The sequence below is a fragment of the Hyla sarda genome, chromosome 8 (genome assembly GCF_029499605.1).
Source record: "Hyla sarda isolate aHylSar1 chromosome 8, aHylSar1.hap1, whole genome shotgun sequence".
In the NCBI taxonomy this organism is placed as follows: Eukaryota; Metazoa; Chordata; class Amphibia; order Anura; family Hylidae; genus Hyla; species Hyla sarda.
The window spans coordinates 123,326,099-123,352,625 of NC_079196.1; the positions used below are offsets into that span (position 1 = coordinate 123,326,099).

Sequence of the window (26,527 nt, forward strand, 5' to 3'; positions counted from 1 at the left end):
AATTTTTAGAAAGGATCTTTTTGATGTAGCCATGTGAGGTATTGAATCGAGTCAAAAAGGCTAGATCCAATCTCTCCTGGTTGTCTCCGTTGGTGGCAGATTTCACCTGTAGACATTCATTTTGTCCAAGTTGTGAAATCCTGTCACTCGCATCTTTTATAAGTGGTTCAGGGTATCCTTTCTCCCTGAACCTACTTTCTAGAGTCTTTAGTTGAGAAGAGCATTGTAGATCAGAGGAGCAATTACGTCGTATACGCCTCATTTGCCCATATGGGATATTGGTTTTCCATGATTTTAGGTGACAACTAGAAAAATCTAGGTAACTATTTGCATCCACCTCCTTAAAAAAGGTGGTGGTGCAAATTTGACCAGATTCGATATAGATTTTCAAATCTAGAAAGACTACCTCGGATCCACTAATGGTAGATGTAAAATTTAGACCCCAGTTGTTTTGGTTGATTTCAACTATAAAGGACAGCAAAGAGTCTTCTGTGCCGTCCCAAACTAAAATTATATCATCTATGAATCTACGGTAAAAAATTATATGGGGATGTTGGAGGAAATTTGTCTCAAAAGACCCTACGTACAGGTTTGCGTAGCATGGGGCGAATTTTGTCCCCATTGCTGTACCGCAAACCTGCACGTAGTGGGTGTGGTCATAAACAAAATAGTTATGTTCTAATGTAAATTTAATGGAATTTAAAATGAATTCCTGTTGCTTAATGGGCATAAGCGGATCCTGAGATAGAAATCCCTTTACTGCCTCCAAACCTTTTTTATGTGGAATATTACTATATAATGCAGCAACATCTAGTGTTGCCCATATATAGTGTTCCTTCCACTCCAAATCTTTTAGTAGTGATAGTAAGTGACCAGTATCCCGTAGGTAGGCCGGTAGGGATATAACGTACATTTGTAGTTGATGATCTATATATTCGGATAGCCGACTTGTCACCGATTCCATCCCTGCTATTATAGGGCGTCCTGGTGGTTTAATAGGGTCCTTATGGACTTTAGGGAGAAAGTAGAAATAAGGTACCGAGGGGTTATGGTTGTAGATATAATTTCTCTCTCTTTTTAGGAGGCAGTTATCTCGTAGTGCCTCATCTAATAAAGTTTTTAGGGAGCTATTGTAACTTGTAGTTGGATCCTGTTCTAGTTTCAGATAGTAATTTCTATCTGAAAGGATCCTAAGTGACTCTTGATGATAGTCTATATAATCCATCAGGACTATCCCTCCTCCCTTATCTGCTGATTTAAGCACTATATCAGTATCTTCCATAAGGGATTTGAGTGTTTTGTGTTGTAGAGGGGTGAGATTTTTTCTATAATGGTGTTGTCCTTTGGTGTTTTTATATTGCATAATTCTAAAGTCCTCCAAAACTTTATTATAGAAGATTTCTATATGAGCTCCCTTACTTTCAAGTGGGTAGAAGGTTGAGGCAGGTTTTAAAGAGGTGGGGATCGGGTCATCTAGGATGGAACTAACCAAGTCTTCAACTTCAATATGTACAATACTGCCGAGATTTCCATTTATAGGGGTGATATCATCTTTATTTTTCAGTTTTTTTTTTTTTTTAAGGGCAAAGTGACGCTGAAGAGTCAATTTCCTCACAAATCTATTTAAATCAACAAACAGTTCGAATAGGTTAGGTTCACTACTGGGGCTAAAGGACAGGCCTTTCCTAAGTACTTCTATTTCACATACAGAAAGTTTATGTTTAGATAAATTAAAGATACCAGTTCGTTTTTCAACTATAGTGGTATCCACATTTTCTGGTTCGTAGTTTTTTGTCTTTTTTTCATTGCACTGCCATTTACGTCCTCCTCTACATCCTCTACGTTTTCGATAATTCTTTTCCGAGGATTGAAAAATTTGGTTATTTGAGGGGTTAAGTTTTGATCTTTTTGGCTTTGAGTTTTTATTATTGGTGTTATAAGAATCTTTTCCTCCCTGATTGGGAGACACAATTTTAATGGGTTGTTCATAGTTTTGTCTGGTGTTTTTAGTATCGTAAGATGTTCTAAAAAAACCCCATTGTGTTTATCATGGGCCTTCCTACTTCCACCATGTGTGTCATGTGACACCACAGAGGGATTTTGAGAGGTGGTTGTGGTATGTGAGCAAATATGGGGAGTGGGGGTAAGCTCAATGGGAACTACACATAAGGGGGCCGAAGACTCTAATTCCATTATATTTGTATCGTGTATGTCAACTGACACCGTAATGGTGTTAGAAGGTTTGGGGATACTAATTATCGCACTTTTATTAGTGGGTAAAGGATCAGGGTTGACTCCTTTCTGTATATTGGGGGTCAAGGCTTCTTTATTGGTCTTATATTTCAATTGGTTGATAGATTTGGTGTTTTTATTATTAATTTTGTGATATTTACTGTTGTAGAATGTTCTACCATAGGAATTATATGGTTTCTTAGGTGGATTTGCATGGTTGCACTCCACAATATTGTCCAGGGTGCCAACGCCGACCAGGCTCCGCCCACTTGTGTTGGACAGTCCCGGTCTGCGTCGTGCACCAATGTTATTGCTGACTGGGGTGGCACTAGTACCGGCCGAGCTCCACCTAAACAGTTTGGGGGGTCTCGGTCCAAGCTGTACATCATGATCCCCACCTGCCGGAATGGCACAATCATTAGAATTGAAGTTGATATAATTAGGTTTGGTGTTTACTTTAGGGTGGTGTTTAAGATTTAGATCCCTAATTAGTTTGTTGAGTTTCCGGTTTATAAGGATATTTTCCCATTTATACTCCCCTGATGTAGTTAAATGCAGAGTATTGTGGTTCAGGGTACCAATCAAGGTCTGTAGAGATGTCACAAGTTCATACATAAGTATTTTTCGTTTCTCTATCAGTTTATCCAACATGAGGCTAGAGAAGGTGTTCATCATCACCTCCCATTCGCCTGTGAAGGACACATCTGATATGAAAGCGGATTTGAAAGGCATACAGAGACCTTTAGGTGTAAGGTTATTTTTACGATACAGAAAAAGAAAAAGCCAATCTATAGTATGTCGTAAAAGGTCGTCTACTAAGTTCTTAATTGTAAAGCGACCTATGGTAGTAGGAGGCTCGCTACAACCGAGATGTTCCGAGGAATTAACCTCTGGTAGAGAAGGTTCATCATAGTCCCAATTTAAATAATGGCTCATAGATGTCTCCTTCAATATGTTGGATTTTATTCTTCCAAATGTGGACAAAATAATTGTAAATGTTGTGACAGTATTATGCACAGGAGAACCGAAATTCCCATAGCTGATTGTAAACCCTATTACATCAAGGATTACCTTAACTGTGCTAGTGGCTACATCATATACCTTCTGGAGTGCCCGTGTGACCTTAGATATATTGGTAGAACCACTACGAGTTTAAGACAGCGTATCAATGGCCATAGATTCAATATACGCCATGGCTTCAACCTCCATAGTTTATCTAGGCATTTTAACCTCCAACACAATAGAGATCCAACACTATTAAGAATAACACCTCTTGAAAAGATTCCAAATAATAATTACAAACTACTATGCAATAAGGAGATGTTTTGGATCTTCAAATTGAATACCTTAATGCCCCGGGGGTTAAACGAATCCTTAGAACAAGTACATTGATTCCTTTATACATCAAGTTATTGACGCGAATTTTATATGACATGCATATATTGTGGAGTATGTATTTTAGCTATCCTTTCATATAGAAGAATGTGTCTGTGTGTGTATGTGCACACGCGTGTTTTTTCGCGTGTGTGTGCGTATACACATGGATACATGTATATGTATATATATAATGTGTTATTCTCTTTTTATAATGTTAAATTAATTATATGTCTGTGATTGAGATGTGATATGTTGGAATATGCTCTATGTGTTTAATGTGATATCTATGTGTGACTATATGTGCATGTATGTATGTATGTATACTGGTATATGTATCTTTTATGTGTGTATACATTTATGTGCGTAGATGTATGTTAATACGTGTATGTGTGTATGTTTATTTCTAAGTATATGTGCGTAGATGTATGTTAATACGTGTATGTGTGTATGTTTATTTCTAAGTATATGTGAATGAGTATGTATGTATGTGTATGTATGTGTATATATATATATATATATATACATATGAGAGTATGGGTGTGCATGCTAGCATATGTGTGACTGAGTGCTTTATGCATGTGTACATGCGAGTGAATATGTCCTTGAACCTACGTGTACATTTGTACACTATATTTATATACTTTTATACTTGTATTCTTTTTATATTATATTATATCAGTATTGTATGTTTTCTATTGAACATGTTTCTTTTAATGTATTACTTGCCTCCCTGTTTTGTAAACATGTCCGTAGGATGGGCGTCTTTGGTTCTCTAATCTATCGATAGTCATCTTAGTGCGTTCCGCCCTGGAGCGCATCGGGTCGTCGGTGCGCCTGGTGCGCAGGCGCTGAGTGTTCCATCTATCTCCGCTTGCGCGGTGGGAGCGCTCCAGCGTGGAATGCATCTGTCCGGAAGGCCGGCGTGTCATCCCCGATCACGTGGTGATTTTCGTCACGTGGTCGCGGGTCACATTGCCGGAACTCCGGCCTTTCCTCCCCTCTGGGCATCACGTGATCTATGATCACGTGACTCCGTTACATGTGACCTGCAGAACCGGATCTGCAGGTCCTCAAACCACCCTTCCATTAACACAAGAACCAATTACCACGCCTCTACTCCGGACATGGTATGTATTTAAGGGGGCTGTTATCATTTTGTTTTGATATATGCCTGAGGAAGGAGGCGATTCTGTAAGCCCTCCGAAACGCGTCGCAATAAAACACACCCTATCCATCCACGGACCTCTGGGCTTTTTTGTCACACTCTCCTGGAAGGGGATGATGTGAAAGGTTACTGTACCTACACATCTCCCCTAGTGAAGTAAGTCCATTTCAGTGACAACCTACCATAATTTGAATTGATTGTTATTATGTTATATACTGCCTCCGAGCGCTGGTTTTTCCATTTGTTCTTTTCTCATACACGGACCACGGCACTGTGATTCCGGCTCACCCTGCGCCCTCCCTAAGGGATGTCTACATGACGGAGATTGTTTCAGTATATAAGTGACAAGAGGACTCCAGGTGTTAGTGGGGGATCACTGTTCTGTGACCTCCCACATACACCGGGTGAGTACAAACCTCTCTTACTTTCAATCGCTTTTGGGATTTGAGCGCCGCCTCTTTTTGTTTTATCTATTATATTTGCTTCTTTATCTAAAGATTCTGTGTGAATAAACATGAAGGTGATTCAAGAGTACTCATGAGTGCCAGGATTTTTTTCTATTTTACGATTATAAAGTGTTTGCAAGCACAACGACAAGACACTAGTGCCAACTCCTACTTTCTACTGCACTGCTATAAAAATAAAGGGAAAACTAAGATAACACATCCTAGATCTGAATAAATGAACTAATCATATGAAATACTTTTGTCTTTACATAGTTGGTAAGAGGGGGGGAGAGAAAACTGTATAGGTGCTAATAAAACATAGCTTTTAATAAGTCGTCTAAAACACACTGATTTAAACAAAGTGATGTACGAATAGGTGACAAGGCAGGTGTCAGCCCTGTGACCTAAGGATAGACACTAACAAGGCTGTTAAAATTGCATGTAAAGGGATTGTCCCACAAATGCAGTAGCCCAATGTAAATTGTATGCTGCTGATAGATAATATAGATATAGTTGCTAGCTATGCCCAACGCGTTTCAGCACATGGTTACATGTGACCTCATCAGGGGCTAACTGGCGTAGAACAATACAGTTATTGTATATGAGAATTAATATCGGGGTAGCTCGATACAATAGCGACCCCAACAAAGAGCGTGCTGGATGTGATGCACAATACTCATTTACAGCATATAAATGACAGGACCCGGACGCAACCTGCAAGGAAGCACATAAGAACAATGGTCCTCAGTAAGCATATCATTACCAAAAAATAGTAAGGTACCTGTAAAGCAGAAGAGATAGTTACTCACGGTTATGGCGTCTATCTGGGATAAAACCTGACGATGTGTGTATAACCCGCAGTGGCGGGGAGCCTAGCTTCCGTGCCGGCTACTCACACACATGTCAGAGAAGAGCGGCGTCTGACGACTTATCCGCTTCCGGTCTAAGGTGGGCGTGGCCCGGCTAACGATGCCGTCTCCATGCCAGCGCCAAAACAATGGAGAACGCGTCATCCGTCCCGCTGATCTCGCGGGGCGGTAGCACGGGCATAGTTAACCCTAGCCGACCCGAAGGTAAGTCAGTTACACTGTCCCAAAATAGGACAGGTAGGAAAATTAGCTTTAAATGGCAGCCCAAAAATACACTTTGGATATGTGAATTAGGGTAGGCGAGAGCTTAGCCAGACATTTATACTGAGTCCGATATTAGACATTGAGTAATGTATAACAGGGGAACAGTACATGGATTGGCACATCTAGGTAGTACAGATAGAGTAAAATTAAGAAATTTGAATATTCATAATAATCATTAATTGAGAGTAAACAAGCTAGAGATCAGAGACCCAGAATTAAACAGAGAAGGATATCGGATAAAAATATTGACCAAAAGCAGCTCTGGTGGATGAGGGGAGGTAATGAGGGACGATATCCCAAAGATTGGGGTACCAAAAAGTGTCCGAGGGGTATTGTAGGGGAAGCCCTAGATGGATGGTGGAGAGGGGTTAGCGGGGGCCTAGTGAGCCTATATAATGCCTAGGCATCCCTAAACTAAGCCCTATGCCTAGGCGGGGTGGCCGCCCTAAAAAGGGCGGTCCCGCTCTGGAACCTAAGCCTAGTGTGCCCTAGTATTCCCTAACTAGGGGGTGTACTAGCTAATTGGCTGACTACAGCCACCCCTAACTACCTAAGAAAACACCCCTAATTAGCATACCCCCACGGACACTTCTAGAGAAAACTCCCATAGCAGAGCAGCTCATTCAGTCCTTTGGGCGTGACAGTTTCTAGATTAAAGATCCAACGTGCTTCACGCTGTAAAAGAAGCTTGTCTAGATCCCCACCTCGAGAAGATGGATTCATCTTTTCAATTCCAAAGAAAGTCATGCCCTTAGTGTCCCCACCATGTATCTCATTCACATGCCTAGCCAGGGCAGTGTCTCTCTTGTTTCTGATGTCACCTATGTGCTCAAGCACCCTACGACGTAATTCTCTGATGGTCTTACCTACGTACATCAGGGCGCACGAGCACACAGCGACATAGACCACTGCCCTGGTACTACAATTGATGAAATCTTTGATCTTAAATAGTTTGTTAGAAATTGTGATGGTAACACTTTCTGTTTTTTTCATAAAGGGACATGCCCGGCAATTACCACATTTGTGAGATCCTGTGATGTTACTTCTGTCTAGCCAGGTGCTAGGGGGGGGAAGAGGGGCAAGATGACTATGCGTGACCATGTCCCCTATACTTTTCCCTTTTCTGTATGTGATTTGTGGGTAATCTCCGACAAAAGTCCTGAGATCTTTATCCATCTGTAATATGCCCCAATGTCGTTGTAATATCTCACGTATGGGGCCTGACATGTTGTCAAAGGTACCAATCACCCTACATAAAGGTGCCGTCTCCGGGTGCTTCTTGGGTACCAATAATTGTTGTCTAGGGGTAGCTTTTGCGTGTTTAAAAGCTGGAATAAGAACCCGGTCCGGGTAACCCCTGTCTCTGAATCTGGATCTCAGATCCCCAGCCTGTCTCAAAAACTCCCTCTCTTGTGTACAGTTCCTCCTGAGGCGGAGATATTGTCCCTTCGGGATACCCCTCTTAAGGGGTCCCGGGTGACAACTCTCCCACCTCAGGAGGCTATTAGTAGCAGTGGCTTTCCGAAAGACCCTAGTAATAAGCCCACCTAGTGCATCCTTCACAATGGTCACATCCAAGAAATCAAGGGAGGATGGGTCCAGAGTGAAGGTAAAAGTAAGGCCCAAATCGTTTTGATTAATGGATTCTATGAATTGTTTAAATTCACAAGCTGTGCCCGTCCACAATACAAGAACATCATCTATATACCTTGTCCAGAATGGGACAAGGTCCAGATATTTTTCTCTGTCTCCGACGAACGCCATTGTGGCCTCCCACCAACCTAAAAAGATGTTAGCGTAGGTTGGCGCACAGGGACTGCCCATGGCAGTCCCTTTTAGTTGATGATAATGGCGTCCGTCGAAGAGAAAGTAATTGTGGACAAGGATATATTCCATCAATTTCAAAACGAAGGCATTGTGACTCTGCATGTATGTGCCCCTAGAAGACAGATAATAGGATAGAGCTTTGAGGCCTTGATCGTGCGGAATTGAGGAATATAATGCTTCCACATCGATTCCACCCAAAAGGGTATTCTCCTCTACCACTAAACCATCAAGTTTAGATAAAAGGTCCGTTGTGTCACGTGTAAACGATGGCAAAGACATGACAAAGTGTCTAAGGACTCTATCCACATACACTCCCACGTTCTGTGATATGCTGCCTATTCCTGAGACGATAGGACGACCCTTAAGGGGTGTGACCCCTTTGTGAATTTTAGGTAACGCATAGAACGTGGGGGTGATTGGGGCAACTGGAGTCAAAAATTCAAATTCTTTATCACTGATTAACTTTTCAGATCTAGCATTCTCTAGAATAAGTGTGAGTTCCTGTTTGTATGTCTGTGTGGGGTCACCAGAGAGGATCTCATAGGACTCTCTATCCCTCAAGATTTTATAACACATATCTTTATACTGGTCCCTACCCAGAATGACCGTATTCCCCCCCTTGTCCGAGGGCTTTATCACTATGTTATTGTTCTCTATCAATTCCCTCATAGCTCTTCTTTCATCAAATGATAAGTTGTTTCTAACTGGGCTATCCAACTTGATGAGGTTTTTAAGGTCTCGGGCAACCAGCTCCTTAAACACTTCAATACAGGAAATTTCACTAGTGGGTGGTTGTTTTTTACTTTTTAATCTAAGGTCTGTGAAAGGTCCAGTTCCTCGGTCCCTTTCGCCCGTTTCCAGGAGCTCAGTGAGATCCCTCACTGTAGCCAAATCCTCTACTGAGATACCCAGAGCCTGACAGTTATTACGTTCCATATCTAGATGAAACTTGTGCCAACTGAGCTTACGTGTAAAGAGGCTAATATCTTTCGTCCATGTGAAGGCGTCAAAATTTACAGTGGGCACAAATGACAAACCTCTAGTCAGAACAGCCAACTGGGTATCAGGGAGGATCTGGTCAGATAAATTCAATATCTGTGGAGTCTTTTTATTTTGGGGTACATTATCTATTGTTTGCCTCGTCCTGCTGTCGATCTGAGGAGGTAGGGGTTCTCCCCTAAAAAAGAATGTGATACTGAGGGAGAAGAGGGTATAGAGGGTCCAGCTTGCACAGTTCCACATTGTTGATTATATTGTTGATTTCTTGCTGGGGCCCTAGATCTATTTTTTCCTCTATATCGATATGATCTACCCCTTCCCCTTCCTTTGTCACTTTTGTTTTTTTCTCGGTCAGAGGCGTCTGTCTCTGAGGAGGAAGCCTCTGTCTCAGTTTCCCTTTGTTGATAACTTTTATCCAGTACCGTATATGCACGGTTATCCCGAAAATCCTGGAGGTCTCTGGTAAACTGTATGTGTTTGCGTTCTTTCAGATGGTAGCAAAATCTTTCAATGGTATTTTTTAGTTGGGTTTCTTTTGTTGGAAATTCAGGGTCACCTTTAAATTTAGCGGTAATGTCTTGTTGTTCTCTAAGTTTTATACCAGAGACCTCCAGGTTTCTTTTTTCTTCCTCGAGCAGGATTTCAAGGAATTTTACTGAGCAAATGGTGGCCTCCTCCTCCCACTTTTTTAGTACCTCCGGTGTGCGGAGTCTTAACGATGGTAAGATAGCTATCCGCAGTCCGCGAGGCACTATTTTGTTCTTTATGTAAGACTCAAAACTTTGAACCTCCCAAAAACTCGTGATGTATGATTTATGACACTGTGTCAATTCTCGGAAAGCTGCTTTGAGGGACGGTGTATACCTAGATTGTACTAGTGTTTTGTCTGAAAAGACGTCACGTGCCTCACTAATCCAATCGTCCAAATTGGGTGTACCTGTTACCAGGCTAGCCATAGCCAATAGAGTGAATAAATCAAGAAAATAGTATTGTGGACAGATAGTGGTGTCCACTGCCTAGTATAGACAACTCCCAAAAATAAACAAGTAGATAAGAGGGGGGGAGAGAAAACTGTATAGGTGCTAATAAAACATAGCTTTTAATAAGTCGTCTAAAACACACTGATTTAAACAAAGTGATGTACGAATAGGTGACAAGGCAGGTGTCAGCCCTGTGACCTAAGGATAGACACTAACAAGGCTGTTAAAATTGCATGTAAAGGGATTGTCCCACAAATGCAGTAGCCCAATGTAAATTGTATGCTGCTGATAGATAATATAGATATAGTTGCTAGCTATGCCCAACGCGTTTCAGCACATGGTTACATGTGACCTCATCAGGGGCTAACTGGCGTAGAACAATACAGTTATTGTATATGAGAATTAATATCGGGGTAGCTCGATACAATAGCGACCCCAACAAAGAGCGTGCTGGATGTGATGCACAATACTCATTTACAGCATATAAATGACAGGACCCGGACGCAACCTGCAAGGAAGCACATAAGAACAATGGTCCTCAGTAAGCATATCATTACCAAAAAATAGTAAGGTACCTGTAAAGCAGAAGAGATAGTTACTCACGGTTATGGCGTCTATCTGGGATAAAACCTGACGATGTGTGTATAACCCGCAGTGGCGGGGAGCCTAGCTTCCGTGCCGGCTACTCACACACATGTCAGAGAAGAGCGGCGTCTGACGACTTATCCGCTTTGGGAGGTTCAAAGTTTTGAGTCTTACATAAAGAACAAAATAGTGCCTCGCGGACTGCGGATAGCTATCTTACCATCGTTAAGACTCCGCACACCGGAGGTACTAAAAAAGTGGGAGGAGGAGGCCACCATTTGCTCAGTAAAATTCCTTGAAATCCTGCTCGAGGAAGAAAAAAGAAACCTGGAGGTCTCTGGTATAAAACTTAGAGAACAACAAGACATTACCGCTAAATTTAAAGGTGACCCTGAATTTCCAACAAAAGAAACCCAACTAAAAAATACCATTGAAAGATTTTGCTACCATCTGAAAGAACGCAAACACATACAGTTTACCAGAGACCTCCAGGATTTTCGGGATAACCGTGCATATACGGTACTGGATAAAAGTTATCAACAAAGGGAAACTGAGACAGAGGCTTCCTCCTCAGAGACAGACGCCTCTGACCGAGAAAAAAACAAAAGTGACAAAGGAAGGGGAAGGGGTAGATCATATCGATATAGAGGAAAAAATAGATCTAGGGCCCCAGCAAGAAATCAACAATATAATCAACAATGTGGAACTGTGCAAGCTGGACCCTCTATACCCTCTTCTCCCTCAGTATCACATTCTTTTTTAGGGGAGAACCCCTACCTCCTCAGATCGACAGCAGGACGAGGCAAACAATAGATAATGTACCCCAAAATAAAAAGACTCCACAGATATTGAATTTATCTGACCAGATCCTCCCTGATACCCAGTTGGCTGTTCTGACTAGAGGTTTGTCATTTGTGCCCACTGTAAATTTTGACGCCTTCACATGGACGAAAGATATTAGCCTCTTTACACGTAAGCTCAGTTGGCACAAGTTTCATCTAGATATGGAACGTAATAACTGTCAGGCTCTGGGTATCTCAGTAGAGGATTTGGCTACAGTGAGGGATCTCACTGAGCTCCTGGAAACGGGCGAAAGGGACCGAGGAACTGGACCTTTCACAGACCTTAGATTAAAAAGTAAAAAACAACCACCCACTAGTGAAATTTCCTGTATTGAAGTGTTTAAGGAGCTGGTTGCCCGAGACCTTAAAAACCTCATCAAGTTGGATAGCCCAGTTAGAAACAACTTATCATTTGATGAAAGAAGAGCTATGAGGGAATTGATAGAGAACAATAACATAGTGATAAAGCCCTCGGACAAGGGGGGGAATACGGTCATTCTGGGTAGGGACCAGTATAAAGATATGTGTTATAAAATCTTGAGGGATAGAGAGTCCTATGAGATCCTCTCTGGTGACCCCACACAGACATACAAACAGGAACTCACACTTATTCTAGAGAATGCTAGATCTGAAAAGTTAATCAGTGATAAAGAATTTGAATTTTTGACTCCAGTTGCCCCAATCACCCCCACGTTCTATGCGTTACCTAAAATTCACAAAGGGGTCACACCCCTTAAGGGTCGTCCTATCGTCTCAGGAATAGGCAGCATATCACAGAACGTGGGAGTGTATGTGGATAGAGTCCTTAGACACTTTGTCATGTCTTTGCCATCGTTTACACGTGACACAACGGACCTTTTATCTAAACTTGATGGTTTAGTGGTAGAGGAGAATACCCTTTTGGGTGGAATCGATGTGGAAGCATTATATTCCTCAATTCCGCACGATCAAGGCCTCAAAGCTCTATCCTATTATCTGTCTTCTAGGGGCACATACATGCAGAGTCACAATGCCTTCGTTTTGAAATTGATGGAATATATCCTTGTCCACAATTACTTTCTCTTCGACGGACGCCATTATCATCAACTAAAAGGGACTGCCATGGGCAGTCCCTGTGCGCCAACCTACGCTAACATCTTTTTAGGTTGGTGGGAGGCCACAATGGCGTTCGTCGGAGACAGAGAAAAATATCTGGACCTTGTCCCATTCTGGACAAGGTATATAGATGATGTTCTTGTATTGTGGACGGGCACAGCTTGTGAATTTAAACAATTCATAGAATCCATTAATCAAAACGATTTGGGCCTTACTTTTACCTTCACTCTGGACCCATCCTCCCTTGATTTCTTGGATGTGACCATTGTGAAGGATGCACTAGGTGGGCTTATTACTAGGGTCTTTCGGAAAGCCACTGCTACTAATAGCCTCCTGAGGTGGGAGAGTTGTCACCCGGGACCCCTTAAGAGGGGTATCCCGAAGGGACAATATCTCCGCCTCAGGAGGAACTGTACACAAGAGAGGGAGTTTTTGAGACAGGCTGGGGATCTGAGATCCAGATTCAGAGACAGGGGTTACCCGGACCGGGTTCTTATTCCAGCTTTTAAACACGCAAAAGCTACCCCTAGACAACAATTATTGGTACCCAAGAAGCACCCGGAGACGGCACCTTTATGTAGGGTGATTGGTACCTTTGACAACATGTCAGGCCCCATACGTGAGATATTACAACGACATTGGGGCATATTACAGATGGATAAAGATCTCAGGACTTTTGTCGGAGATTACCCACAAATCACATACAGAAAAGGGAAAAGTATAGGGGACATGGTCACGCATAGTCATCTTGCCCCTCTTCCCCCCCCTAGCACCTGGCTAGACAGAAGTAACATCACAGGATCTCACAAATGTGGTCATTGCCGGGCATGTCCCTTTATGAAAAAAACAGAAAGTGTTACCATCACAATTTCTAACAAACTATTTAAGATCAAAGATTTCATCAATTGTAGTACCAGGGCAGTGGTCTATGTCGCTGTGTGCTCGTGCGCCCTGATGTACGTAGGTAAGACCATCAGAGAATTACGTCGTAGGGTGCTTGAGCACATAGGTGACATCAGAAACAAGAGAGACACTGCCCTGGCTAGGCATGTGAATGAGATACATGGTGGGGACACTAAGGGCATGACTTTCTTTGGAATTGAAAAGATGAATCCATCTTCTCGAGGTGGGGATCTAGACAAGCTTCTTTTACAGCGTGAAGCACGTTGGATCTTTAATCTAGAAACTGTCACGCCCAAAGGACTGAATGAGCTGCTCTGCTATGGGAGTTTTCTCTAGAAGTGTCCGTGGGGGTATGCTAATTAGGGGTGTTTTCTTAGGTAGTTAGGGGTGGCTGTAGTCAGCCAATTAGCTAGTACACCCCCTAGTTAGGGAATACTAGGGCACACTAGGCTTAGGTTCCAGAGCGGGACCGCCCTTTTTAGGGCGGCCACCCCGCCTAGGCATAGGGCTTAGTTTAGGGATGCCTAGGCATTATATAGGCTCACTAGGCCCCCGCTAACCCCTCTCCACCATCCATCTAGGGCTTCCCCTACAATACCCCTCGGACACTTTTTGGTACCCCAATCTTTGGGATATCGTCCCTCATTACCTCCCCTCATCCACCAGAGCTGCTTTTGGTCAATATTTTTATCCGATATCCTTCTCTGTTTAATTCTGGGTCTCTGATCTCTAGCTTGTTTACTCTCAATTAATGATTATTATGAATATTCAAATTTCTTAATTTTACTCTATCTGTACTACCTAGATGTGCCAATCCATGTACTGTTCCCCTGTTATACATTACTCAATGTCTAATATCGGACTCAGTATAAATGTCTGGCTAAGCTCTCGCCTACCCTAATTCACATATCCAAAGTGTATTTTTGGGCTGCCATTTAAAGCTAATTTTCCTACCTGTCCTATTTTGGGACAGTGTAACTGACTTACCTTCGGGTCGGCTAGGGTTAACTATGCCCGTGCTACCGCCCCGCGAGATCAGCGGGACGGATGACGCGTTCTCCATTGTTTTGGCGCTGGCATGGAGACGGCGTCGTTAGCCGGGCCACGCCCACCTTAGACCGGAAGCGGATAAGTCGTCAGACGCCGCTCTTCTCTGACATGTGTGTGAGTAGCCGGCACGGAAGCTAGGCTCCCCGCCACTGCGGGTTATACACACATCGTCAGGTTTTATCCCAGATAGACGCCATAACCGTGAGTAACTATCTCTTCTGCTTTACAGGTACCTTACTATTTTTTGGTAATGATATGCTTACTGAGGACCATTGTTCTTATGTGCTTCCTTGCAGGTTGCGTCCGGGTCCTGTCATTTATATGCTGTAAATGAGTATTGTGCATCACATCCAGCACGCTCTTTGTTGGGGTCGCTATTGTATCGAGCTACCCCGATATTAATTCTCATATACAATAACTGTATTGTTCTACGCCAGTTAGCCCCTGATGAGGTCACATGTAACCATGTGCTGAAACGCGTTGGGCATAGCTAGCAACTATATCTATATTATCTATCAGCAGCATACAATTTACATTGGGCTACTGCATTTGTGGGACAATCCCTTTACATGCAATTTTAACAGCCTTGTTAGTGTCTATCCTTAGGTCACAGGGCTGACACCTGCCTTGTCACCTATTCGTACATCACTTTGTTTAAATCAGTGTGTTTTAGACGACTTATTAAAAGCTATGTTTTATTAGCACCTATACAGTTTTCTCTCCCCCCCTCTTATCTACTTGTTTATTTTTGGGAGTTGTCTATACTAGGCAGTGGACACCACTATCTGTCCACAATACTATTTTCTATTGTCTTTACATAGTTGAATGTGCTGACAACAAAATTACACCAAAATTATCAATGGAAATCAAATTTATCAACCCATGGAGGTCTGGGTATGGAGTCATCCTCAAAATCAAAGTGGAAAACTACACTACAGGCTGATCCAACTTTCATGTAATGTCCTTAAAACAAGTTAAAATGAGGCTCAGTAGTGTGTGTGTGGCCTCCATGTGCCAGTATGACCTCCCTACAACGTCTGGGCATGCTCCTGATGAGGTGGTGGATGGTCTCCTGAGGGATGTCCTCCCAGACCTGGGCTAAACTCCTGGACAGTCTGTGGTGCAATGTGGTGTTGGTGCATGGAGCGAGACATGATGTCCTAGATGTGCTCAATCGTATTAAGGTCTGGGGAGCAGGTGGGCCAGTCCATAGCATCACGAGACCTGCAGGACTCATACATCCTTTCCCCATTCCGCTGACTTCCTGGTCGCATATCGCCATGGATTTCATCACTGATTTGCCACCATCTCATAATAACACTGTCCTTTAGGTCATTGTAGGTTGGTTTTCCAAGATGGCTCATTTCATTCCTCTACCAGGTCTTCCTTCTGCCCCGCAGCTGGTGAAGTACTTCTTGTTGCATGTCTTTCGTTTACATGGTCTTTATCAGCATATAGTTTTGGATTGTGGTGTGCAGTTTGTCTCTAAGTTCTGGCGAGCCCTATGTAACCGTCTGGACATCAATCTGGACTTCTCCTCGGCCTACCTTCCTCAGTCCAACAGTCAGGTTGAGAGGGTTAATCAAATTCTTGAGACTTATCTTCAGCATTTTGACTCAGCTCGCCAAGACGATTGGGTTGACCTTCTCCCTGGCCTGAATTCTCATATAATCATAAGGATTCCGAGTCAATGAGGTTGTCTACGGACTCCATCTCCGTTCTCCTCTTGCTCTCCCAGTTTCCTCCGGTGTGCCTTCTGTTGATGAGCTGGTCCGTGACTTCACCACCATATGACAACAGACCCGACAGTCGTTGTTATCCCAGGCTTCTTCACGCATTAAGGCGCAAGCTGAAGACCTCCTCCGTCCTTCTCTCCTGGTGACATGATGTGGCTTTCATCCAAGTACATCCACTTCAAAATACCCTGGTACAGGCTTGGGCCTCGCTACCTTGGTCCCTTCCAGATTCTACAAAAAATGTATCCTGTCTCCTACAAACTCCATCTTCCTGCTACGTTACATATTCCCAATTCCTTCCACATCTCTTTCCTCAAGCCTCTTGTCATAAACTGGTTTTCTCAAAAGAATCTTGTCTCCACACCTGTCTCCGGCTCTTCTGACGTCTAAAAAGTTAAAGAGATTCTTGCCACTAAAACCGTGAGGGTTACGGTCCTGAGGAGAGATCTTGGGAGCCTGAGGAGAATATCCTGGACCGTGACCTTCTCAGGAGTTACCTAACAGGGGATACTGTTAGGTAATGCGCACCGGCCGCACACGTTAGCTGTGAGCGCATGGTCCCATTACCTGCTGCTGCCGGCGGGGCTGGGATTCGCATCACAGGATGCGCCCGCATGCGAATCACAGCCCGTCACTCACCTGGTGCTTCTCCTACCAGCGCCTCTGCCTCTCTGCTCCTGTGCACGTATCCGCGTCCCTAGGGCACGCGCGCCAGAGCTTTAAGATTTAAAGGGCCAGTGCATCCATTAGTGAAGTAACACCTGTGGCTCATTGATAAATTCCTCCACCACCCACACTTCCCTGCCGGATCTTTGTTGCCCTAGAGCCTTAGAGAAAGCATTCCTGTGTATTGCCTTGCTGTGTATCATACCCTTGCTCCGTTACCTGGCCTTGCTCCTTTACCGCCTGCCTACTGACCATTTGCTACTTTCCTGACTACGCTACTGTCCCACCTGCCCTGACCTCCTGCTATCCAGACCACGAGTTGCCTTATCCCACCTGAGCCTCGAATCTCCTCAACCACCTGTGTGGTCGAGCCGTGTCAGGGGTAGCAACCTGGGTGCCGCCTGCCACAGCAAGTACATCCCTCTTTGCGGTGGGCTCTGGTGAAAACCAGCTGCACCTTAGACTCCGCTCCCTGGTAGGGTCCGAGTCATCTACCACACAGGTCCAGCGGATCCACAATTATCAGTGTTCTAGTCTACTGAAACATGAGTGTTACAGTCTGTAGATGCTGCCCACCAGGGGAGGAAGGTGTTGTGCATGGGAACGATACCTATGATACCTATACCTACTTGTGTGCACTACAAATGCTGAATTACTAAAGCTGCAGCTGAGGTTCCAACTGGGAAAGAAGGTGAGGGGGGGGGATAAAGACCTTGTTTTAATCCCTTAACGACCATGGACCTGCATGCACAGCCGGGACCGTGCCGTACTGCCAGGACTGGAGTAAACTTCGGTCCTGGGAGTTTAACACTTACAGCCGCGGTCGGAAGTGACTGCGGGCTGTAAGTGTTTTGACAGAGGGAGGGAGCTCCCTCTGTCTTCCCTGCAGCACCCTGCAGCACGATCGTGGGGTACTGTGTGTGATCCAAAGCGGGCGGGGGCTTGCCGTACTGCCGGGACCAAAGTTTAACCCTTACAGCCGCTGTAAGGAGTTTTGACAGAGGGAGGTCAAGTCTGAAGGCCGCACTGTGGGAGGATATACAGGAGGGAAACGATATTGTGGAGTCATTGTGGGTAGAAATATATGGAGATAAAAATAATAAAATTCTGATAGGGGTTTACTATAAGCCACCAAACATAATGGAAGAAGCAGAAGATCAATTAATGAGGCAAATAAACAAGGCAGCAAATCAGAATGAGGTGATAATAATGGGGGACTTTAACTATCCTGATATAAATTGGGAGACTGAGTCCTGGGAATCTCATAAAGGAAACAGGTTTCTGACTATAGCTAAAGACAATTATCTGTCCCAAATGGTGCAGAGCCTGACCAGAGGGGACGCCGTACTAGACTTAATATTAACCAACAGACCTGACAGAGTAACTAATGTGCAAGTTGAAGGCCCCCCAAGAAATAGTGATCATAATATAATACATTATAACTTGTTCTTCAATAAGGGAATCTCTTGAGGGGCCACAAAAACAATGAACTTTAGGAAGGCAGAGTTTGACCAACTGAGAGAAGCCCTTAACAATATAAAATGGGATAATGTCCTCAAAAACAAGAATACTGACACAAAATAGGAGACTTTTAAAAATATCTTAAACTCTTACTGTAAGATGTATATACCTTATGGGAATAAAAGGGTCAGAAATAAAAGAAAACCAATATGGATGAATAAAAATGTTAAGGGGGCAATAAATGACAAAAATAAAACATTTAAGCTACTAAAAGAGGACGGGAGTGAAGAAGCATTAAAAAACTATAGAGAAAAATGTAAAATATGTAAAATACAGATAAAAGCCGCAAAAATAGAGACAGAAAGACTCATTGCCAAAGAGAGTAAAACTAACCCCAAAATGTTTTTTAACTATATAAATAGCAAAAAGGTCAAAATTGAAAGTGTAGGCCCTTTAAAAAAGAAATTATTAAATGGGGATCAGGAAAAAGCAAATATAATAAACAAATTCTTCTCCACTGTATTCACCGAGGAAAATGAAATGCCAGGTGAAATACAGCGAGATAAGGCAAACTCCCCTTTACAGGTCACCTGTCTAACCCGGGAAGAAGTACAGTGCCGCCTACAAAAAATAAAAACAGACAAATCACCAGGTCCAGATGGCATTCACCCCTGTGTTCTAAAGGAATTAAGTAGTGTAATAGACAGACCTCTATTTTTAATATTCATGGACTCTATAGTAACAGGGACTGTTCCCCAGGACTGGCGCATGGCAAATGTGGTGCCAATATTTAAAAAGGGGACAAAAGGTGACCCTGGAAATTAGGTGACCCTGGTTAGTTTAACCTCTGTTGTATGTAAATTGTTTGAGGGTCTTTCTAAGAGTTGCTATTTTGGAATATCTTGATACAAATAAATGTATGACTCCATATCAGCATGGCTTTATGAGGGATCGGTCCTGTCAAACTAACCTGATCAGCTTTTATGAGGAGGTGAGCTCCAGACTGAACCATGGGCAATCGCTGGATGTCGTATATCTGGATTTTTCCAAAGCATTTGATACGGTTCCACATAAACGTCTGGTGCATAAAATGTGAAGGATGGGGCTGGGGGAGAATGTGTGTAAGTGGGTAAATAACTGGCTCAGTGATAGGAAACAGAGGGTGGTTATTAATGGTACTTATTCTGCTTGGGTGACTGTAACTAGTGGGGTACCACAGGGGTCAGTATTTGGTCCTGACCTATTTAATGTATTCATTAATGACCTAGTAGAGGGGTTTAATAGTAAAGTAGCAATCTTTGCAGATGATACTAAACTCTGTAAAGCGGTAAACACAATAGAGGACAGGGCACTGTTACAAATGGATCTGGATAGGTTGGAGGCTTGGACTGGGAAGTGGCAGATGAGGTTCAACATTGATAAATGTAAGGTAATGCACATGGGGAGAAAAAATCCGGGCTGGGATTATGTATTAAATGGGAGCACACTAGGAACGACTGACGTGGAAAAGGACTTGGGAGTTTTAGTTAACAGTAAATTTAGCTGTAGTGACCAGTGTCGGGCAGCTGCTGCCAAGGCAAATAAAATCATGGGGTGCATCAATAGGGGCATAGGAAGGACAAGGAAATAATTCTACCGCTGTACAAATCACTAGTCAGACCACACATAGAATATTGTGTACAGTACTGGGCACCAGTGTACAAGAAAGATACAGAGGAGCTGGAGAGGGTTCAAAGACGGGCAACCAGGGTAATACGGGGAATGGGAGGACTACAGTACCCAGAAAGATTATCAGAATTAGGGTTATTTAGTTTAGAAAAAAGAAGGCTTAGGGGCGACCTAATAACTATGTATAAATATATCAGGGGACAGTACAGAGATCTTTCCCATGATCTATTTATATCCAGGACTGCATCTATAACAAGGGGGCATCCTCTCCGTTTAGAGGAAAGAAGTTTTCTACACCAGCACAGATGGGGGTTCTTTACTGTAAGAGCAGTGAGACTGTGGAATTCTCTCCCGGAGGAGGTGGTCATGGGAAACTCTGTAAAAGAATTTAAAAAGAGTCTGGATGTATTTTTTGGAGAGTAAGAACATTGCTGGTTATGTATATTAGAATTATAGGGACAGAACGTTGATCCAGGGATTTATTCTGGATTAACGCAGTAGGGACTCATTAGGGATATAGGTTGAACGTGATGGACTCTGGTCTTTTTTCAACCTTATGAACTATGTTACTATGTTACTATGAGGAGGCTCTCTCTGTCTCTCTCCCTTAGCACCCCGTAACGAATGCAGGGTGCTGCATGTTACCTGGGCAGCCGGGGGTCTTTACAAGGACCCCCAGGTCTTCCCCGGTGATTGCCTGTTATAGCCAGAGGCACGTCTTGCTATTCTGCCTGCCAGTGTGAAACTAGCAGGCAGCATATAACTGCAATGCTTTGGAATACTAAGTATTCCAAAGCATTAAAAAAAAGTGTAAAAAATAATATGAAATAAATAAAAGTGTAAAAAAAACTAATTAAAAAAAAAAAAGTGTAAAAAAATTAAATAAAAAATTAAAATACATTTATTAAATAAATATAATGAAAAAAAAAATGCATAATGTGTAGGATCACACGGCACACATCCGTAGCATATTACATGCTGCAGATGCCCGCCAGCAGTCACAATAATGAGCTCCCTGCTGCAGCTGAGTAGCTTTGTGTGTCCACTCATAGCTGCGGATTTCCCGCTGGCAATCATGAGCGGACACACTGAGCTACCCAGCCGCAGCAGTGATCTCGCCCTTGTGACTGCCGGTGGCGGATGCACTCTATGTGACCCTACACTGCATCCCGTTCATACTGCGTTTCAGCAGTATGTTAGAGGTACCCGTCAGCATCATGTCAAAAAAAGTGATGCTGATGCATACTGTAGCAGCTCCATTCATTTCTGAATGAGACTGCTATAGTTTCCATTGGTATCACTTTTTATTACATGACAACGGACACCTATACTGCAGAAATACAGTATGAATGGGAATTATCACCTAACCTCTCCACCCCCTCCAACAAAATACACCAGTTTTTTCAAGATTGTTTTTTTAACGTCCAGTGTCCTTTAACTGTCACAGACAGCCGTGTGTCACTGCTAGCCGACCAAGGACCGATCAGAGCGGTCCTTAGTCCAGCCAATACACTTGTTGGGGTGCGGTATTGTTCTTACAGCTCCGATCCTTTGCAGGCATGGGGTGGGGTCTATAATTCATATAATGATACCCTGAAAGCCAAAGGGGGCTCCTCTCATACTTGGTCCTACCAGGCAGTCAGGCAACCAGATATGGCCTAAGTAGGGGTACTGCCCAGCCCAGGACGAACAGCGTGATAAAATATTTGCGTATTTTCTCCATTTCAAAAGTGACTTACCAAAATGATGTCCCACAAATAAAGAATTTGTGGGAAAAAAAGCTAATTGCTATTTTTTTCCACTGACTTTGATATAATTCTAGCCACACAATAAGGGCTCAATGTACTCACTTTTGACCTAGGTGAATAGTTTAGGGGGTGTAGTTTTGAAATTAGGGTCTCTTCTGGGGGTGCAGTATTGTTCTGACAGCTACAATGCTTTGCAAGATGAAGTGTGGCCTATTATTTGTATAATGATATCCTGAAAGCCAAGTGGTGCTCGTCTCCTTTTGGGTCCCACCATGTGGCCAAGCAACCAAATATGGCCTAAGCAGGGGTATTACTGAACACGGGACAAACAGCATAATAAAATATGGGGTGCATTTTCTACTTTTCAGATGCAATGTACAAAAAATATGTCCCACAAATGATGCATCTGTGGGGAAAAAAAGAGAATTTCAATTTTTCCACTGACTTTGTAACCATTCCAGCCACACAAAAAGCACTAAAAGTACTCACTTTCAGTCTAGACAAATACTTTAGGGGGTTTAGTTTCCAAAATGGGGTCTCTTGTGGGGGTTCTATAGGGTTCTGGCAGCTAAAACCCTTTGCAGGCCTATGTGTGTGGCCTATAATCCATTCGGGCCAAAATGATGCCCTGAAAGCAAAATGGCGCTCCTCTCCTTCTGGGTCCTACCACGTGGCCAATGAACCAAATATGGCCTAAGCGGGCGTATTTCCAAACACGGGCCGAGCAGCTCAATAAAATATATAGGGTGCATTTCTTTCAATATCAGAAGCGATGTACAAAAAATATTTCCCACAAATGATGCATTTGTGAAAAAAGCTAATTTCGAATTTTAAACACTGCCTTTGTAATAATTCTTGCCAAAAAACTATGGTGTTAAAATACTCACTGTACCCCCTAGCGAATACCTTGAGGGAGCTAGTTTTTTAAAATGGGGTCATTTTGGGGCGGTTCCTAAGTTCTACCACCTTCAAATTTAAAGTAATTTTTCAAATTTTTTAAATTTCAAGTTAAATTGTTAGGCTTCTAATTCATTTAAAATGTTAATTAAGAACAAAAGAAATGATTTCAAAATAAAGTAGATGTCTGAAAGTATGTTTCATAAACTATTTTGTCAGAAAGTATAAATATTTGCAACCTATTAGTCTTAAAATAGCAAAGAAACTGGTCTTTCAGGGGCGTACAGGTTAAATAAATTAATTCATAAATCAATATAAAAAAATACTATACATATATAATTAAATAATAATATAAAAAATAATTTATATATATATATATATATATATATATATATATATATTTTTTTTTTTTTTTAACAAACAAGAGGATTACAGCACCACACTGCTAGCGCTAAGACATATGTGAAATACAACACGTTTTATACTGCAATACTGCTATAGAGAAAAATGTTCTGAGCTTACTATTTGGCCAAATAGTGTGTACAATCCCACTATGATAAGGTGACCTCATTTAAGATGGACTATTGATATGCCTCTTCTGGGCCAGGACTGAGCCTACATTTTCTGGGCATGTAAAATACAGCTATTCCCTACTTAAAACACCTAGTGGAATGGGTGGAGGGCACAAACCAAGATGGAGGTAGCCAATCCCTCCATATATGTAAAATAAAAAGCAAAAATTGGTAAGCTTAAGGTGAGCTCATGCTACACACTATTTGGCAAAATGATGAGCTCAGAACCTCTATTTTTCTCTATAGCAGTACTGCAATGTGAAACAAATTATATTTCACATATATCTTAGCGCTAGCAGTGTGCTGCTGTAATCATCTTGTTTGTATTTGTGGATCAGACACAGCAGCTTGCACCTATATACTTACAGAATACGTACGGTTAAATAATCTACATCCTTACCTGTCTGATTTCTTCACAAACCAGTGAAAAGAGCCAGAAATAGATGACATGTTCTCTCCATGATGGGCTTGGTTGGAAATCAATCATTAACACGTATGCAAAAAGTAGAAGAAAGCCGAAATATGCTAAGATGTTTAGATGGAAAATGACTACTGGTGCCATAAAGAATGCTTGGAAACGCTCAGTGGGGGTCATACAATTTGTCTTTTTAGGAACCATTGTGTGTGACCTGAAATAAAAATGAATTAGATTAAAATGAATTTGTATTATTAAAGGAGAAAGGGGGTGGCTCAACAGATGTTGAAAGCAGGTTTTTAGCGAGTACAGGTATAAGGTTGTGTACCTAATACAACCTTTTGAATTGTAGGAGAAAAAGAAGAGAATTACCATTCTCAAGCTAAATCCTGAAAATTTGTGCATATGTGTTAGTGAGAATGGTTAGGGCTAAAGAGTTTAACCCCTTAAGGACCGGAGGTTTTTCCGTTTTTGCATTTTCGTTTTTTGCTCCTTGCCTTTAAAAAATCATAACTCTTTCAAATTTACACCTAAAAATCCATATGATGGCTTATTTTTTGCGCCACCAATTCTACTTTGTAATGACGTCAGTCATTTTGCCCAAAAATCTATGGTGAAGCGGGAAAAAAAATCATTGTGCGACAAAATAAATAAAAAAACGCTGTTTTGTAACTTTTGGGGGCTTCCGTTTCTACGTAGTACATATTTCGGTAAAAATGACACCTGATATGTATTCTGTAGGTCCATACGATTAAAATGATACCCTACTTATATAGGTTTGATTTTGTCGGACTTCTGGAAAAAATCATAACTACATGCAGGAAAATTAATACGTTTAAAATTGTCATCTTCTGACCCCTATAACTTTTTTATTTTTCCGTGTATGGGGCGGTATGAGCACTCATTTTTTGCGCCGTGATCTGAAGTTTTTAACGGTACCATTTTTGCATTGATAGGACTTATTGATTCATTTTTAAATGATATAAAAAGTGACCAAAAATGCACTATTTTGGAATTTTTTTGCGCGCACGCCATTGACCGAGCGGTTTAATTAATGATATATTTTTATAATTCGGACATTTCCGCACGCGGTGATACCACATATGTTTATTTTTATTTTTATTTACACTGTGTTTTTTTTTTTATTGGAAAAGGGGGGTGATTCAAACTTTTAATAGGGGAGGAGTTAAATGATCTTTATTCACTTTTTTTTTTTCACTTTTTTTTTGCAGTGTTATAGGTCCCATAGGGACCTATAACACTGCACACACTGATCTTCTATGTTGATCACTGGTTTCTCATAAGAAACCAGTGATCAACGATTCTGCCGGATGACTGCTCATGCCTGGATCTCAGGCACTGAGCAGTCATTCGGCGATCGGACAGCGAGGAGGCAGGAAGGGGCCCTCCCGCTGTCCTGTCAGCTGTTCGGGATGCCGCGATTAGCCGCGGCTATCCCGAACAGCCCGACTGAGCTAGCCGGGAACTTTCACTTTTAGCCGTGCGGCTCAGCTTTGAGCGCGCGGCTAAAGGGTTAATAGCGCGCGGCGCCGCGATCGGCGTTGCGCGCTATTAGAGGCGGGTCCCGGCTTCACTATGACGCTGGGCCCGCCATGATATGACGCGGGGTTACTGTGTAACCCCGCGTTATATCAGAAGAGCAGGACCAAGGACGTACCGGTACGTCCTTGGTCCTTAAGGGGTTAAAATTATTTATATTTATTATTTTATTAAAAAAAATGCACATACATCAGTGCTTAATGTGTGGTGTCTGCAGGGCCTATGAAGCACTGTACAATAAAAGTTTTTAAATAAAATCTAAAAGATATAGTGCAAAATATGTTCACCGCTGGCTATGAGACTGTATACTGTGGAACTCATTTCTTTAGCACTCATTGCCCAAACCATTCTCACTAACACATATGCACACATTTACAGGAATTAGCTTGAGAACAGTAATACCCTTCTTTTTCTCCTACAATTTGTATTATTATTATTATACACATTTTAAATTCCATGGGACCCCTAATAGTCCAGAATCCGTGCCAGAGAATTGCAAGGTAAACTGGGACTTTACATAAACTGGAGCAAAAGTGTGAACTGAACTGTTAACAAGCCTCTGGCATTACAATTAAAGATGAGCGAACTTATGAAAAATTCGATTCGGCCGATTCAACAAATTTTCCGAAAAAATTTGGTTTAGTCCGAATTTATTCAAGTCGAATCTGTATTAACTTCTTAACGGCTCCTACGATATAACGCGGGGTCACGTGGTGACCACCCATTATATCGGGTCGGTCCCAGCGGCCATCAATGGCCAGGACCCGCAGCTAATACCGTACATCACTGATCGTTGACCGCCACATCTGAAGTGAAAACAAAAGCATCCCGGCAGCTCAATCGGGCTGTTCGGGACCGCCGCAATGAAATTACAGCGTCCCAAACATCTTTCAGGACAGCGGGAGGACCCCTACCTGCCTCCTCCCTGTCCAATCGCCGAATGACTGCTCCGTGCCTGAGATTCAGGCAGAAGCAGTCAAGTGCCGATTACATTGATTAATGCCATGCTATTGCATGGCAGTGAACAGTGTAAGAGATCAGGGTATGCAATGTTATAGCCCTCTATGGGGGCTATAACATTGCAAAAAAAAAAAAAAATTCTTAAGTGTTAACCCCTTAAGGACACAGCCCATTTTCACCTCTAGGACGCAGCCCTTTTTTGCACATCTG

The 26,527-nt window shown here is 42.4% G+C and overlaps 1 protein-coding gene across 2 annotated transcripts in view; it reads right to left on the minus strand.

Annotated features, from left to right (window-relative positions):
- The window catches only part of TRPM2 (transient receptor potential cation channel subfamily M member 2), a 577,304-nt gene that overhangs the window by 216,561 nt on the left and 334,216 nt on the right, over positions 1 to 26,527 (minus strand). For both annotated transcript variants that reach the window (XM_056536782.1, XM_056536781.1), the window contains one exon: positions 23,783 to 24,011. In XM_056536782.1, the coding sequence (XP_056392757.1) occupies positions 23,783 to 24,011 (229 nt within the window). The remainder of the gene's footprint in view (positions 1 to 23,782; positions 24,012 to 26,527) is intronic.